The 16,575-nt window shown below is 43.3% G+C and overlaps 1 protein-coding gene across 2 annotated transcripts in view; it reads left to right on the top strand.

The window, feature by feature from the left end:
• Window positions 1–16,575, top strand: part of PAPSS2 (3'-phosphoadenosine 5'-phosphosulfate synthase 2) — a 44,653-nt gene continuing 28,078 nt past the window's right edge. Inside the window, exon 1 of one of the 2 annotated variants that reach the window (XM_083443682.1) lies at window positions 1–321. In XM_083443682.1, the coding sequence (XP_083299808.1) occupies window positions 295–321 (27 nt within the window). In that variant the 5' untranslated portion in view covers window positions 1–294. The remainder of the gene's footprint in view (window positions 322–16,575) is intronic. The other variant, XM_083443681.1, reaches the window with a different exon arrangement.

The following is a 16,575-nucleotide window of genomic DNA, read 5'->3' as shown; positions in this document are numbered from 1 at the left end:
GCGGAGCCCTTTCCCCTCACAGGGAAGGGGGAAAAAACCCGCACTCTTCCCGCCTGTGGCAGCCGGGAGCAGAGCAAGCAGCGAGGGGAGGAGCCAGAGGAGGGCGCGGGGTGTGAGCCGTGGGCTGGAAAGGCGGTCCGGGGAAGTGCTACGTGTCTCCTCGGCCGCTTTTATACCTACTCCCTTCCCCTCGCAGCTTCTCAGCAGCCCGCGGGAGCCAGCCGCTTGCCTTCCTGCCCGCCACCCCACCCCGTCACTGCTGCCAGGAGCCGAAGGAGCCGCGAAGCCGGCGACATGTCCGACACCAAGAAGCAAAGGATGGTAGGTGCTGCCTCAGCAGTTCTCTCGCGGCGGCAGAAGCAGAAGCAGCAGCAGCGGCGGCATAGTGCCGGCGCCCTGCGGGAGGCGCCTTTTTTTTAAAAAAAAGCATCTGCCAAGCTGCGCTCGCGCGCTTCTTTTTCTCTCTTCTCGCTGATGGGCGGCTGGCTGCAACCCCCTTCTCCGCTGGGGCAGAGGCAGCCGCGCCAGGGCGCAGCTGGAAGATGCCATCCTGGTCCGCGCAGCAGCCCCCGGGTCTACCACCAGCGGGGCAGGGGATGTCCTCTCCCTTTACTAGTCCTCTTTGCGCGCCGCCAGAAAGGTGATTTTTGTCAGAGTGACCCTCCAAATAAGCAGCTTGTTAGAGGAGGAGGTAGGTTGCGTTAGCATCCTGTGGCTAAGAGTTAAACTGGCACTTTGGGGCTGGGTTGGGTTGGGGTGTCTTCCCAAACGCCATGGTTATGGCTATGAGAGCTGAGCAAACTTTTGAGTCCGCTAGGCTGGTGTGTGAGTGTGAGAGGGCATTGAAGTCATGATGCCCGTGTCTTGGCAAATATACTGTTTTTGTTGTAGAGTCGTGGCTGCGTTCAGACACACGGTGCCCTTAAAGCACCTTCGAAGCACATTCATGGATGCTTTTGTTGAGATTCCTGCATTGCAGGGGGTTGGACTGGATGACCCTTGGGGTCCCTTCCAACTCTACAATTCTACGATCCTATTTCACTCAAAGATTTTTGGGCAGTGTAGTCTACCCGTCATGGAGTTACAGTGCCCAGGACTCCTTAATAAACTCTGTGTGTGTGTGTGTGTTTTCTTCAAATGTGTTTTAAAGGCATAGTAGTCATCGTCTTCAGAATTGGCACTGCTAGTGGGGCTTCGTTTCCTAGTATAGGAGTTTGGGCTGCAAGTCTCAGGGCCAAGTAGCCACAGGTGTCCTGGTCTAGGTTTACAGGGGGAGAGTCAAAGACCTTGTGACTATTATTTCTTTAGTGGGGCCCTTGCCCCCAACAACTAAGAGCTGCCTGGTCAGCAAGAAATGAGAGCTTTGTAGCTACTGAGAAGAAATCTTCTCACCTTCTGTGCTGATTGGAGACAGAGTGAAAAGAGGTGAGTCAGCTGCTGAGGATCGGGTCCTAGGGTCACTCTGGTGAAAGCGTTCACTCTGGTGAAAGCGTTCAGGAAGGGACACAGAGGAATTGCTGTTCTGTATGCTCCAAAGCTAAGCATTTGGGAACACTGAAAACGTGAGCTGCTTTGGTTTCAGGAGAATGGTGTGCAAGTCCTGTTACGTACAATGGAACTTCAGGAAAACATAAGCTCTCCTCTCTTGGCACCATGCAGATTGGACATGAACCGCAAGCAGCCACCTCTGTCTGCTAACCCACCCTCTTTGTCATCCCAGTCCACATTACAGTGCCGCCTACAGGGAGAGCGCAGGTGGTCAAGTGGCAGGTGGCGGCTCCTTCCCTGACCTTCAGCTGTGCTTCACCACCTGTAGAGAGCAAGTAGGAGAGTGAGCAGATTGGGCTTTGTCTTCTTAGAAGCAGTGGCCATTTCCTCTATTTGCTCGCTCACTCATTCATCCGGGGGCTTCTTTGGGGCCCAGTCATTCCATTGCACAGCCTAGGGAGCAAGGATGTGCAAGCAGTGAGAGGCACTGGGGTAGCCATCCTTTGCCTGATCCTTCCTGTCAAGAGAAGAACAGTCTGAGCAATTATATGGAAATGCAGCAGCTGCTCCTGCCTCTTCTCAATCACCCTGTCTCATTGAGTGGTATGTTATGGACTGTTTATGCCAAGGATGGGGAGCCTCACACCCATGGCCCCCAAGTGACCCCAAGGTCCCCCTATCTGGCCCCTGGAACTCTCTTCAGGCCACATACCCCATAGTGGTCTGGCTTCACACCCTAAGTGCTTTTGCTTGGTTGGAATGCATCCTGGAATTTTGATGATGCTTCTTGCTTGCCTACTGTGGCACCTGTGATTATTCAGTGACAGGGCGAAAGCACTCTGCGTATGGACAAAGGAAAAAAGTCTCTTTCTATGCATCAAAAGCTTTGAAAATAGATTCTGGATTTGAAGCCTAAATCAGTTCAATGCTTGCTTGAAAGTTTCTAGATTAACATTTTAAAATAACAAGTTTTTAACAAGGGGTGCTTGATTAATATTGATTTATTAGCATTTCCTACACTCGTGGGAATTTATGTACAAATTCTATATTGTCTGAAATATATGTTCCATTTAAAAGTGGTTTCCTTCAACATTCTCCCTGGCATTAACAGGAACATACATGTGTGATGAATTGTAGATTCAAATACTTTCTTGGCATGACTTGTGAAAGCTGCCTAAGTTGGAAGTGTCTGTTTTGTGGTGCCATAGTATTGGAGGGGGGGGGGAGCGCTGATGTATTGTGTCAAGATGCTTAGGGCATGACTGCATAGGGCTTTAGCTATGGTGGGGGATGTATATGAGACATTTACCTGACAGGGTGATTTAGCTGGTTTACCTTTCCTTTCAGTTCCCAGCATCATTTCTTTGCACAGAACCCAAAGTTTAACCTATGTGGTCCCCTGCCCATCAGCATAGTAGACACGAGTGATAACAATATGTTAAGTCACGCTGTGTAGATATACAACTGTTTTTTAAAAAAGAAGTGTGGTTATTTAATTAAGAGTATTTATAACTCTGGATTCATTTCACTGGATACTAGGATGCGGCAAAAGATACAGATTCCATAAAATTACATTACACTATTTGAAACTGCAGCAAAGAAAATCCAAGTGAGACACTTGATCCAAATGTCAAGGGTTTGTAAAGGGGACTTCTTGATTTGAAAAAGCCAGATCTAAGACTAACCCCAGGACGTTTTAAGATGTACTTTAAACTTGGTTGCATTTTAAATGGAGTATAATTTATCCACATTTTAAAGGTAAAGGTAAAAGGACCCCTGACCATTAGGTCCAGTCGTGGCCGACTCTGGGGTTGCGGCACTCATCTTGCTTTATTGGCCGAGGGAGCCAGTGTACAGCTTCCGGGTCATGTGGCCAGCATGACTAAGCCGCTTCTGGCAAACCAGAGCAGCGCACGGAAACAGCGTTTATCTTCCCACCAGAGTGGTACCTATTTATCTACTTGCACTTTGACATGCTTTCAAATTGCTAGGTTGGCAGGAGCAGGGACCGAGCAATAGGAGCTCACCCCGTCACGGGGATTCTAACTGCAGACCTTCTGATCAGCAAGTCCTAGGCTCTGTGGTTTAACCCACAGCGCCACCCGCATCCCCATCCACATTTTAGGTCTGTGCTAATTAGCATTTTACTGTATTTGCAATGACCTGTGCTTACAAGCAATAAATATCAGTTGTGTTGGATTTAATGATAAAGATCAGCTAAAACCAGGCTACAGTTACTGCAGTTGATTGCTATAGCAAAACACTGAAAAGCAGCGGGTGGGGGTACTCCGGGGGTGGGGGTGGGGAACCTAACAAAACCCACTAGGGAGATAGAGTTATTTTGTACAGCAAATTTTGCAAAGTTTCCACAGTGACCACCTTAACTACTTTGTCTGCCATTTCTTCCAAGGTGCCAGTAGAGTTAGATTGCAGGACACAACTTCTGTATCTGGAAATGTCCTCATTGAGCATAGAATGCTGGAAAGTCCCTTCCTTGTAGTAATTATGGTCCAGAATGCAGTGTTTCTAGAGCAGAGAGAAAGAGGGGCCCAAAGTACGGGAAGCCAGAGGTTGTTTCAGGAGAAGGAATGATATTAGCAAGACACACCTAGGTGGCTCAGGCAAGAAAACCACCAGCAGTGTAAACTGCAAAGAGAAAAGCCAGTGTTCTGAAATGCTTAGCAGTTACAGCATCATCCTCTGTGCCCGTTAGGAGACTAGCCAGATACTGAGCATATAATCTTGTGGCTGGGCTGGGGTTATACGGTTCTTTCAAGAATGTTAATAAATCAGAAACTGCTGTCAGGGCTCGGGTACAGAGAGACATCTCTGTGGCAAGGCTGGAGCCCAGATTATAGTCTTATATCCTGTAGCTAGGTGATCCCGCTGTATTTTTTGCATTATTTCATCAGAGTTACTCAGCTGGTAGCATATATTCTGCTTCAACTACAATGCATTCTTGAGGAAGCACAGTAGCTAAGAGATATAAGGAAGCACAGGAGAGTGGAAACACTGTAAGATCCCCCCTCCCTCCACTATTATCATGCTTTTCTTCATATTGTGATTGCTGCAGCCTAGGAAGCTCTCTAATCTCATTTGCTTCCTTTTTAACGTTCAGCTTCATTGTTTGACAAATTGGCACTCTTGACTTGTGTTTCCTAGGCTGTTTGAAGGTTCTCTCAAAAATCTTATTGTGCACAGGACTGAAGTGACAATACAGAAGATGTAACTCTTTATTGCTCTAATTTCTTTTGGGTGAGCAATGATGGGAAAATATTTGAAATTGCTTAGGGGCAGGGGGGAAAGCAACAACAAAGGACAGCACCAAACAGTAATGTGGCCCTGAATGTTGTCCCTGAATGTGTTCAGAAATGTAATTGAATGAATAAATACTCTCTTTTTATACCTGCTTGAAGTTTGCTTCTTTTCTTTGTCTTTTTGAATCATGTTTGTAGGACCCAGACTTATAGATGGCCTGAATAAAGATGCCATATATGGCCAGGAAACAACATAATATTTTGATGTGCCTGGGATTTTTGCAGTCCCCAAATCAGGGTGTGTACACTTTCAGCCTTCACATAACTGTTTACAAGAGAAAAGAACTATGAAGCGTGAGAGCTTGTAGCACTGTTGCCAACATAGGTTGGGTGGGTCTTATAAACCATGATTACTTTTGTCTCTAGCTGATTGTCATCTTTCAGTATATGAAAACAAAATAAAGAAGAATGAAGCCCCTTTCTCCCTAGTTGGATGTTACACTTACATAACTATTTGTTATTTTTTTTAGAACCTCATGTCCTTGGCTTAGATCTGAACTGTGCTTGTTAAGAAACAACTCCAAATGTCGGGAATGGATGTGTAGATAAAGAGTTTCACTCACCAACATTAATCACAGCCAATTAGGCACATTGCATCTCACAACAGTTTAAATGCTTAACATTGTCACAAGGGACACCTCAGGGTTTGTACAGCTGTCATGTTTTCTGGATATGTTGGTGTATTGTATCTAACAAGGAAAAAAAAACCATAAATAAACTGATGCCAACAGACAACAGACAGAATTAGTGACCCCTTGCTTTTAAAAATGGGTAGTTTAAAGCTGGGTGAGTGGAATGCACGCTTTAAAACAGTATTGTAGTTTGTTTGTTTTTGTCTGAAAATAAAATACCCAATTTATTTACATATAATCTACATTGAACTGCTTGACAGTTCTTGGCAATAGGAACTTTGCCAGCATATTAAAAGTTGAAACTAAGGGCTCATTGCAGCCAAAGTCCTTTCAGTACCTCCAAGTCCTATTTGTTTAAGCATGGGAAATCAATGAGACTAAAAAGTGCCCAGCTTTGGGTTGGGGCATACCTCAGCCTACTTTATGTGCCCTATTTCCATTCATATTTATTGGGAAGTTAAGTCCTATTGTTTCCAGTGGAGCCTGCTCCTCCTCCTGAGTCAGTGTGTGGTATGATCTAGGGTTGCTCTACCAAATAAGTTGTACTCTGGGGTTACGTGGCTTAGAGTCAGCCAGCCACTGTAGCTTTGCCTGTAACAGCAGCATGATGTTCAGACACTGACAATCAGATGGTGATGTTTCTCTACATGCTGTGAAAAGGTTCATGTGCTGCTTTCTGCTCATCCAGCTTTTCTGAAAGGCACACAAGAATGCTACACCCCTTTTCTCTTGGATAGTTAGAAGCCCTCATGTGCATAGGATTGCAACCTAGGACATAGGGCACCTGTTAGTTGCCTGCACCTCGCTTCTGGGAGTATAGGCAGGAAACAACCTATACTCAGACTGGCTGTGAGTTACCATTACCTCACAGTGAGCTGGGTTTAGACATTTCCCAGGTTTCCTCTCGCTCTCAGCCCCTTTCAAAATGATCCCCCATGCCACCTGACCTGACTAAACCTTAAGGTACTGAGCAATGTAATTGGATATCCATCTTCACTTGCTCGTGCTTCCTAAATACACAGGTGCAGAATGTAAACATGGGTAATGCGCAAATTCACAGGCAAATCCTGTGTAAAAATCAGATAAGTGTTTTTAACACTTCTCCTGGATTAACAGCTCTATTTGTACAAACACTATACATAGCAAGTGTAAAGGTAAATGGTAAAGGCCCCCTAGATGATTAAGGCAAATTAAAGGGGACTATGGGGTGTGGCGCTCAACTCGCTTCAGGCCAAGGGAGCTTGCGTTTGTCCACGGACAGCTTTTTGCATGGCAAGTGTAGTCAGACAATTGCTTCCTTACATTCTGGGTGCATTTACCTGGGGGAGGGGGATACTGTTGTTCTGTTACCAGCATTACTAATATGCATTGGAATAACCACTTTGTAGTTCAGAGAATGTAGATTAGTTAGCTGTCATCATTGTTTATGTACTAATCCGCAGTGGTACCTATTTATCTACTTGCACTGGCATGCTTTCGAACTGCTCGGTCGGCAGAAGCTGGGACAGAGCAAGTGTCCCTGTAACTGGACCATCTATTATCTGCAGACTGGCAGCGGCTCTCCAGGGTTTCAGGTAGGGGGCAATTCCCAGCCCTACGTAGAGATGCTGGAAGCTGAACATGCGACATTCTGCAGATGCTCTACCACTGAGCTGTGGCTCTTCTCCTTGCATGCAGACAAGACATATTAATATGATTGGTAATATGCAAATCATTTAAATTAATTTGTTAAAATCCAGGAAATTGTTCACCTAAACACTGTTAACTAGTTCACAATCTTATTTTTCAAAATCGTAACAGTTTCATTGTGGATTAATGTTCGACGTAGGAGTCACCAGGATGGATGAGACTCTTACTCTGCCCTCTAGAAATTCCTTAGATGAATGTTATATAACAGCTCTGTAATACTTATAAGTGAAATAATCTTGTAGGACATGAGTGGATAAGCTGTCAACCTTATGAACTTGCTGCCATAATAAATGTTAACTTGATAACCTTATTGGCAGCCTGGAAGCTAAAGGACAATGCACTTGGCGAGTGAATGATTTTCTCAAATCGGGAGCAGAGTCTGAAGGCCACTCATGGCTGACATGTACTGGCAAGGCAGACTGAATCAAGCTCATAAATCTGTCAGTGTACACTTCAGGACTGTGAGCTAATAAACCTTGGGTTTAAAACTTGTTTAAAAATTTCAATACAGAGGTCAATGAAGGAATCAACCTAGAAGTAAGAATTGCATTCTGCTTTGCTATTCCTTTTTGAAAACAAGGGGGGGGGGACCCCAAAACCTGAAATTTAACTTACATTTAATCGGCTTCTAGCTATTCAGCTTGCTCCATAGTAGACTGATTGATTCCAATGGATCTTATTTTAAAGCAAACATGTTGTAGACTGAGACCCAGGACTGCTGTCCTCAAATGACATGCTCTAGATAACTCAATTATTTTAAGAGTTATGCTATCCCTCTTTTAAATCAAACCTTGAGAACCATAAGGGATGGTTTGCTGCTCATCTAGGATTACTCCAAGAGAGAAATGTGAACTTGTGCTTTGGTGCTTTATTTGGGGAAATACTACAGAATGCAGAAATGGTGAGCAGCTAGGCAGGGGAAGAAATGACTCGTGGGAACTGGATGGGTTTTCAACAGTATTTGAAAGGCTGCTTCAGACAGCAATGCATTATTTTTTTACTGATAATTGACACATAATCAAATAAACCGACTTTAGCAAATTTTAGAAGAGTGGATGCATGCTCAGACAACAATGAAATCAACAGAGTATGCATAAGATGACAGTTTACGGTAATATTTATGTCCTTTTTGGCAGCAAAACCATGTTGCATTGCTTTTGTTGTTCTTCCACATTAATTGTGCTGTTTCCTAGTCACTACTCATTAGGGGAGTTCTTTGGCTGGAAATAAATCATTAGAGAGAGATCCTCATGGGACTTGTCATAGTCCAAAGGATGTAAAATCTGGTTAGCTTATGCTGTGTGCTCAGTTGTATGTGTCCTGTGCCAAGATGTGTTCGAAAACTGCAAGGTGTAATCATGGCAAGGCCGTTGTAGATCAGGTCAACGTATGACTGTGTGTCTTTCATTGTAATAATTCCACATTCTTTCTTCCTTCTGGTAAAAGCCTGTTTGGAATCCAGAAATCTGCAGTGATTAATCTTCATTACTATTTTGTACCTTATTTTGCACATGACACTTTATATACGCTAAAACAGCTCAAATATGGCCAGACAGAACCGTTTCCTTGGAATTAAAGAATGAGACATGCCCAACATTCCAAACAGCAGAATTGTTGTACTTCAAATAATGTGCTTAAAAACTATCCTGTACAGATAGTTACTGTTACTGCCTTGCTAACTAGGTCTTGAAAGTATTGCCACACAAAGACACGTTAGTTATTTCTGAAATGTGAGGGACCTTAAGAGAGAATTATAGTCAGTTTTTTAAAGTTTTCAAAAGTTTCCAAGCCTGGTCAACTGGACAGAATTCTTGGTCTCCCCAAGTTATCGGAGGAGTAGCTAATTACATGTTTGAATGATCATCAAAAGTATTTGGCTTTTGTACAGCAGGCCTATGAGTAGAAATGACTGGTGTTTTGAAGTCACCACCCACTCTATTCCCTTGGCAAAAAAAAAAAAAAAAGGCAAATTAGAGTCTAGATGGTAGTTATTCATTACCAAAGGTTCTAAATTTGGCTGTTTAAGGAGCGGTCTCATTGTCACCTCCTTGAGGTAGGGAAAAACCATTCCCTCTCTCAAAGTGGCATTAACAACCCAGTCTCCCAAATCTCAAAATGAAGTGCAAGGGTCAAGCAAGGAAGTTGTAGGTCTTAAAACTCCAAGCAGTTTGTCCAGATCTTCAGGCAAAACAAGCTATAAATCATCTGTCCTACAAGCGGAAGATAGTAGCCTGGTCCCATCCATCTCTGAAATTGGACAGAATTCTACAGCTTTTATTTCAGTCTAGTAGATCTTGATTTCAGGTACACATGCAGGGCCTCTGAGGCTTCTCTCAAGGCCCAGGCAGGTTCATAGGAGTGCAGGCAGCCCTTCAGAGAACCTGGTCCCTTTAAAAGCCCATACCAGCACTGTAACTTCGAACAAAAAATGTATGGGCATCCAATGCAGCTGGTATATTTTATGTGTAGCTGTGAGAAACTAGGTCGTAAAGTTTTTTTGTACAGTTCTCCTGTGATCCCCATTTATGTGTTAGAGGTGTAAACATTGTGATGCTGTGGAAATTAAGGTTTAAGACTTCGTTGCCTTGTGAAAACTTTAATTTGGTTCCAGATTATACAAAGCAGACTTATCCAGTGGAGACCAAAAAAGGAAATTACTTTCCCCCCAGAAGATAAGAGTTACACTAGGGATTCTTATTTTCATAACAGAACAGAACAGAAACTCCCTCAAGTAGAAAAATAACTTTTATTTCCCTCCTGCTTTCCTTTATTATGTTATTCTCTGTCACAAACACCTAGTTTCTTCTCAGGCACTATTGGTTAATAGGTTGATGGAGGGCTTAGGTGCTTAATGAAAACATTTCACTCACATATATCACTAAGTATAGAATGCCAATGTAATGTTACAGAAGAAGATGGGATCTGCTTTGGTCACTGCTGATGAGGGAGTTTTGAGGGATAATTCTCTCATCTGCAAACTTAAAGGCTTGCAGCAGCAGCAGCAATGCTGAGAGTGGTCAAGTTAGAATTCATGCCTTTGCTTGCCAACTGCCCAAGAGTCATGGCAGGTGTCAGAAAATCAATGGATCAACATACTACGCACAGAAAGAGACAGACAGAATTATAGCTGTCCATTAACAATGGAGTTGCAAACACAACTCACTAGATACAAAGTGCATGAAACCAAGGCCGCTCAGAAAACACAAATCGAGTAAGATACACAGAGTACATCTGCACCAATAAAAAGATACTAGACAGGAAGAGAAACAAGCTGTTACAACTGATCCACAAATAACAGTTCAGTAGTCCAGCTGCTATCAGTTGCATGGCTCCCTGGGAGGCAGGATCAGCAAGCTAGCCTATTTCATTTAAAACTTTGGTCGTGAATGTAAACAGTGCTTGAAATACATTCTCATGTATATATCCAGGGGAGAAGAGTTTCATTTCCCAAACCATTAAGAACTCAGAAGACTGGTGATCTAGGGCTGCAGAAAGATTATGCAACACAAGTGAATGTTTTCTTTTCTTTTCTTTTCTAGTTTATTTTTGGCGAAAGAAAGGCATTTTGTTGGATTCAATGAGCAACTGTAGAGCCAAGTAACATGTGTTTGTTATAACAGAAGTTTTCTGCCATTCTCCCCACCGTCACCTCTCTTGTGTTTTATTTCTTGGCCCTAAGTTTGGAGCTTCCTGAGATCTTCTAACCAGTTTTGACATTATAATACTGTATAATAACTGTATGTCTGCAACGCTTTTGAAAAGTTATAGCTACAAAGAGCAACAAGCAAGCAAGGAAGCCATTTCTTTACATTCCACCTTACTGGCTGCTTTAAGACTGTAATGTGAAGTTTAAAGGTTATCATTCAAAGGGAACTGGCTTTTTAATAGTTAAGAATAGAGCACATGCAGTAAGAGCTTAGACTGGAGTGTGCAAATAATTGCATTGCCAGAACATCCTAATGCCTTGTTTGTACCAATACAAATATTTGGGCCTGGTGTTAGCATAACTTTGAATCCGTACATGAGTACGGCAGGACTATGGCAAATATAATTTCTTTTGTTTGTTTATGCACATGGCTTCTCCCAAAGAATAAGGGGAAATGCACTTTATCCCTCGCAGAGCTACAATTCCAAGTATCCTGAGCAAACTACAGTTCCCAGCATTCTTTGGGGGAAGCTATGTGCATTGGATGTTTGGTGTGAATATGATCTGCATCCCACCCCTTGCTTCTCATTACTTAGCGGTAATCTGATTTGCCTTGGGGCAAGTTTCTTCCTTGTTCCTTAATAGTGGCAAAATGTTACTTCAGCAAATATGTTAAGTATGTTAAATACTAACTTGGGTTCCTCTCTCAATCAGAATTTGAACACCAGAGTTCAACACCTGAAATATTTCTAGACTGAGGTCAAAGAGACTGCAATTCTACAATGGCTTATCAAAGAACATTTTATGGAGAAGAGCAATTACTTTAAACAAACACAATGTTCTTGTATTATTGCAGAAATTAAGTACATTGCATTAGCTGAACATCTTCAGCTGAAACCATAATGTTAAAAAAAGGGAGATTTATAATGTGTCGTGAATGGTATGAATATTTAGATAAGGTTGCACAAAATGTCATAAGGTTGGCCAGTAACTACATCATAAATTTGCTCTGCACATTTCAAGAAATCGCAGATACTAAAAAAATAATAATAGTGAAATGTTAACATCCAACACTGCAATAAACTGATTTTACTGCAATTGTACATGATGGATTTTTTCCCCTTGACATTTTCCCCTCAAGTGTGTTTACTTCCAAGCTGTGATATATAATGCCATTACGTTACACAGTATTAGTGAAATACAGCTGGTTTATTTCTAGTTAGTAGAGATTTTGTAGCCTTATAAAGCAAAATAAACATTGTCTAAAATATATGACACTCCATTTTGCTTTATAATTTAGTTTCAGTATATCTTTCAGGTCCAGTAGGCATCTCAATATGGAAAGCAGATTTTTTAATTTATTTATTCAGCACTTTAATGTGTAAAATACTTGCCTTAGGTTGACTTTAATGCTATCTGCTATGTTGAGCAGCACTGGGTTGTCAAGTTTGATTATGCACAGACACAGAGAGCCAGCTGCTATAGAGGCATTCGGGAAACTGATATTAATATTAACTTTTCAGATAAAAAGTGTTATTTCCTCCAATCCTTTTTTCTTTGCTTTAGCCACCTGGACCCTCACAGCACCAGTCTGACTTCAGGCACTTCCTTTCTCTCCTTCTTTAGATGATCAGCCCTGTTAACTGATCTGTCTGGCGGAGCTAACGTCAAGCACAGCAACAGGAGTGCCGGTTAGCTTTGTGGACTTTGTTGTCATTCAGTCGTGTCCGACTCTTCGTGACCCCAGGGACCAGAGCACGCCAGGCACTCCTGTCTTCCACTGCCTCCCGCAATTTAGTCAAACTCATGCGGGTAGCTTCGAGAACACTGTCCAACCATCTCATCCTCTGTTGTCCCCTTCTCCTTGTGCCCTCCATCTTTCCCAACATCAGGGTCTTTTCCAGAGAGTCTTCTCTTCTCATGAGGTGGCCAAAGTATTAGAGCCTCAGCTTCACAATCTGTCCTTTCAGTGAACACTCAGGGCTGATTTCCTTAAGAATGGATAGGTTTGATCTTCTTGCAATCCATGGGACTCTCAAGAGTCTCCTTCAGCACCATAATTCAAAAGCATAAATTCTTCGGCGATCAGCCTTCTTTATGGTCCAGCTCTCACTTCCATACATCACTACTGGGAAAACCATAGCTTTAACTATACAGACCTTTGTTGGCAAGGGGATTCCTTATTGTGAACCTCCCTGAGATCTATGGTCATAGGGCAGTATACAAATTTAACAAATGAATAAATAAAAATTCTTGAGCTGGAGGTCATATGTTTTTAGCAGGAAAATGGAGAAGAATGAAATTTCCCCAACCTTATCAGGAGCTATGTTTTGGTTCATCAGAATGGTTTTGAAGCTTGCATTAACTTGAGAACAACTATGTTTCAATACAACTCCTTAAAAGTGGGATACATTCTGTTTTTAATCTTGGGTTTATCAGTTTTAGATAAGCTTTGCAGTTAACAGATGATTGTGTTATGATCTATGATGATGAAGATTATCTTGCTTATCTTGAACCGGTACAGCAGTAACAAAGGTAATGTTCTTTTATGGTTCCCCCTTGGACAGAAGGGACTTGAGTTGAGTCCCAGGTTCATTTAAGGTAGTGAAGAACAGAGGGGAATGGCCATATGGAGCATGTGATTTGCATACAAAAGGTTGCGGGTTTGGTTCTCCACATCTATGGGTCTGGCTGGGAAAGATGCCTGAATGAGCAGTGTAGATAATACCTATCTAGATGGAGTGACAATTGAATTTGGTGCAAGGTAGCTGCTTAAGGTATGTTGTGTGCTCTGAAATAGTACCTAAGCATTTTCTACTTTCACATATATGCAAAGTGTAGAAAGCCCACAAACTATGTCCTGCTACAACTTTAAAGTAGTGACTTAAAACAGGAACTTTCTTTAAACCTGCTCTTCCATTGCTACAGTATAGTACATGGGCTTGGAGCTTATTATTTGTGGAAAGTTGGTCACGATCAACTTAAGCCCAGTGGGATCTAAATATGATGAATTTGCTCAGGATTCAGCTTTGGTTGTCCTTCAGTGTTATGGATCCTTCCATAACAATTTGGATATGTTTATAGTTTGCCTATGTTGTGCAAATTTTATGTTGCTTGCCATAGGCAACCCATCCTTACTCTGAATACAAAGCTCCTTTTTGCCTGCTGCTGTACATGCTTAGACAGGATTTTATATGTGAACTTAAGCTAGGATAAGGTAGTCTAGGGTTAAACTTTTGCTCTGCCTGAGGAATATGGCTGGTAATGGCATTTGGAAAGGCAGGGCAGTTGTTCAGGGCCGATGGTTGTTTGAAGGGCTCATCAAGCTGAATCATAGATATGGCGTAATTATCCACCCTCTTCAGTTCCTGTGCTCAGAAGATCAGGAAGAAGTGAATTGAGAAGTGTGCAGATAATAAACTCTTTCCTTGAGGGATGGAGAAATAGCCACTGTTTCTTGTCTAGGGCTTCACACAAAAAATGGGAGATGGCCTCAGTGGTCAGCAAGCTGTTGTAAAACCAGGATCTTGGCTATTGCGTGATCTTTGCATGTGTTTTAAAGGAAATGACAATGGAAGAAAAGTGTGTCTAATATAATATAAAAAGACTAATACTCAGACACTGGCTGATCTTGGAAGGAACAGAACATTCAAGTGCATTTCCCATTTTTTATTCATGCGCGTTGGCCCTTTTGATTGTTTTGTAGAAACTTGCATTCACTTTGCTTTGGGGGAAATGTATGTTATGAGATTTATTCCACCTTTTCCACCTATGTTTCATATTTGCTTAACTTTTTTTTTACCTAGTCACTATCATTGAAAGAGTACCATGAAAGTAATTATTCTGTCAAACTGAGGAACCCTAAATGCTTCTTGGAGTAGCTTATTAACTTGAAAATAAGAGACGGTCTGTCAAAAAACCCTCCTTGTAGGTCCCATCAACCTCCATGGGCTCCTCTATTGAGTCCCCCAACCCTTAAGAGCACATTTTGGGATGGGGGGGGGGCTGTAGGAGCAAATGGAAGAAGGGAAAATTCCATTGCATGAGCAGGTTTGCTCCTGCAACATTGGATTTCCCTGTATATTATTGTCACAACATGGGATCAGAAATTAGTTGATCTAGTTTTTCACTAGATTGTGGAACTAATGTTAAGTGGAACCCTTCAATTTGCTGGACTAATGAACAGACAGGATTGGCTAGCTGCCATTTCAACACGAGTCCGTTTAATTAAAAGCAGTGTTTAGAGTAACTTTGGTGGCAGTTCTCAAAAGCAGCCACGGTGAACAAAAGCAACTTCAACATTGCAGTTGGATTTTTATTTTTGCAATTCTCTTTAAAAAAAACAACAAAAAAACGCACAAGCCTCATGTGTAACTTTTGGTGTTCTGTTTTGTTTATTTGCTGTATCATCTTCCACTACCTTAAATGTTTAGTATAATTCGGTCTTTAACGTCCCTCGAAGGACAGCCAAATTTAAATAACAATTTGACATACAGCTGTGAGGCATTTGCGAGCTTTTTTGCGGAGAAGGTCCTGTTGCTCCGCCATGACCTCCCTGCCAATTTGGATACAATAAAGGAACTGGAGGCCCCTCGACTGTCCTCAGGTCCAGTATTGGACCACTTTGACCGGATTTCACGGCCGATGTGGACAGACTCCTCCGAGCTGGAAAGCCCACCACCTGTCCTCTTGACCCGTGCCCGTCTTGGCTGATTAGAGCGTGTCCAGACGAGGTGCAGGCCCCCCTGGGTGATATCATCAATTTGTCCCTTGGCACCGGCACATTCCCAGGGGAACTGAAGGAGGCAGTGGTGCACCCGCTCTTAAAGAAAACATCATTAGATCCCTTAGATCTATCCAATTACCGCCCGGTTTCGAATCTTCCATTCCTGGGTAAGGTGACTGAGAGAGCGGTTGCTGAACAGCTTGGTAGGCTTCTGGATGAAACATCGGCTCTGGATCCATTCCAGTCCAGCTTCCGCGCTGGTCATGGAACCGAGACAGCTCTGGTCGCTGTAACAGATGATCTCCGCAGGCAGCCGGATCGAGGCGGGTCGGGGCTGCTGATTCTTTTAGACCTGTCAGCAGCCTTCGACATGGTCGATCATGAACTCCTGGACCACCGCCTTGCCGACGTGGGGATCCAGGGCACAGTCCTTCAATGGCTGCGCTCGTTTCTCTCTGGACGGGGATAGAGGGTGGCGCTTGGGGGGGAATTGTCATCGCGCCACTCCTTGGTGTGTGGAGTGCCCCAGGGTGCGATACTTTCCCTGATGCTTTTTAACATCTTTATGCGCCCCCTCGCCCAGCTTGTCCGGAGTTTTGGGCTGGGCTGCCATCAGTATGCTGATGACACCCAACTCTATCTGTTGATGGATGGCCATCCTGACTCGGCCCCAGACACACTGATCAGAGGCTTGGAAGCTGTGACTGGATGATTACGTGGGAGCCAGTTGAAGTTAAATCCTTCGAAGACAGAGGTCCTCTGGCTGGGACGGGACGATAGACGATATGGGTTTGAGGGGGCAACTCCCATCTCTTGCGGGGGTGCAATTAGTGCCAGCACCGTCCGTTAAGAGTTTGAGTGTAATCTTCGATACCTCCCTCTCCATGGAGGCGCAGATTGCAGCTATAACAAAGGCGGCATTTTTTCATCTCCGCCAAGCTAAGCAGTTGGCTCCTTACCTCTCTCGCCCTGACCTAGCCACTGTGATCCACGCGACGGTCACCTCCAGACTGGATCATTGTAACTCGCTCTACGTGGGGCTGCCCTTGAGACTGACCCAGAAACTCCAGTGGGTGC

Source organism: Podarcis tiliguerta (assembly GCF_965153285.1).
Source record: "Podarcis tiliguerta genome assembly, chromosome: 5".
Taxonomy (NCBI): domain Eukaryota; kingdom Metazoa; phylum Chordata; class Lepidosauria; order Squamata; family Lacertidae; genus Podarcis; species Podarcis tiliguerta.
The sequence above is the reverse complement of the archived record's forward strand: the minus strand, read 5'-3'. Positions and strand labels throughout refer to the sequence as shown.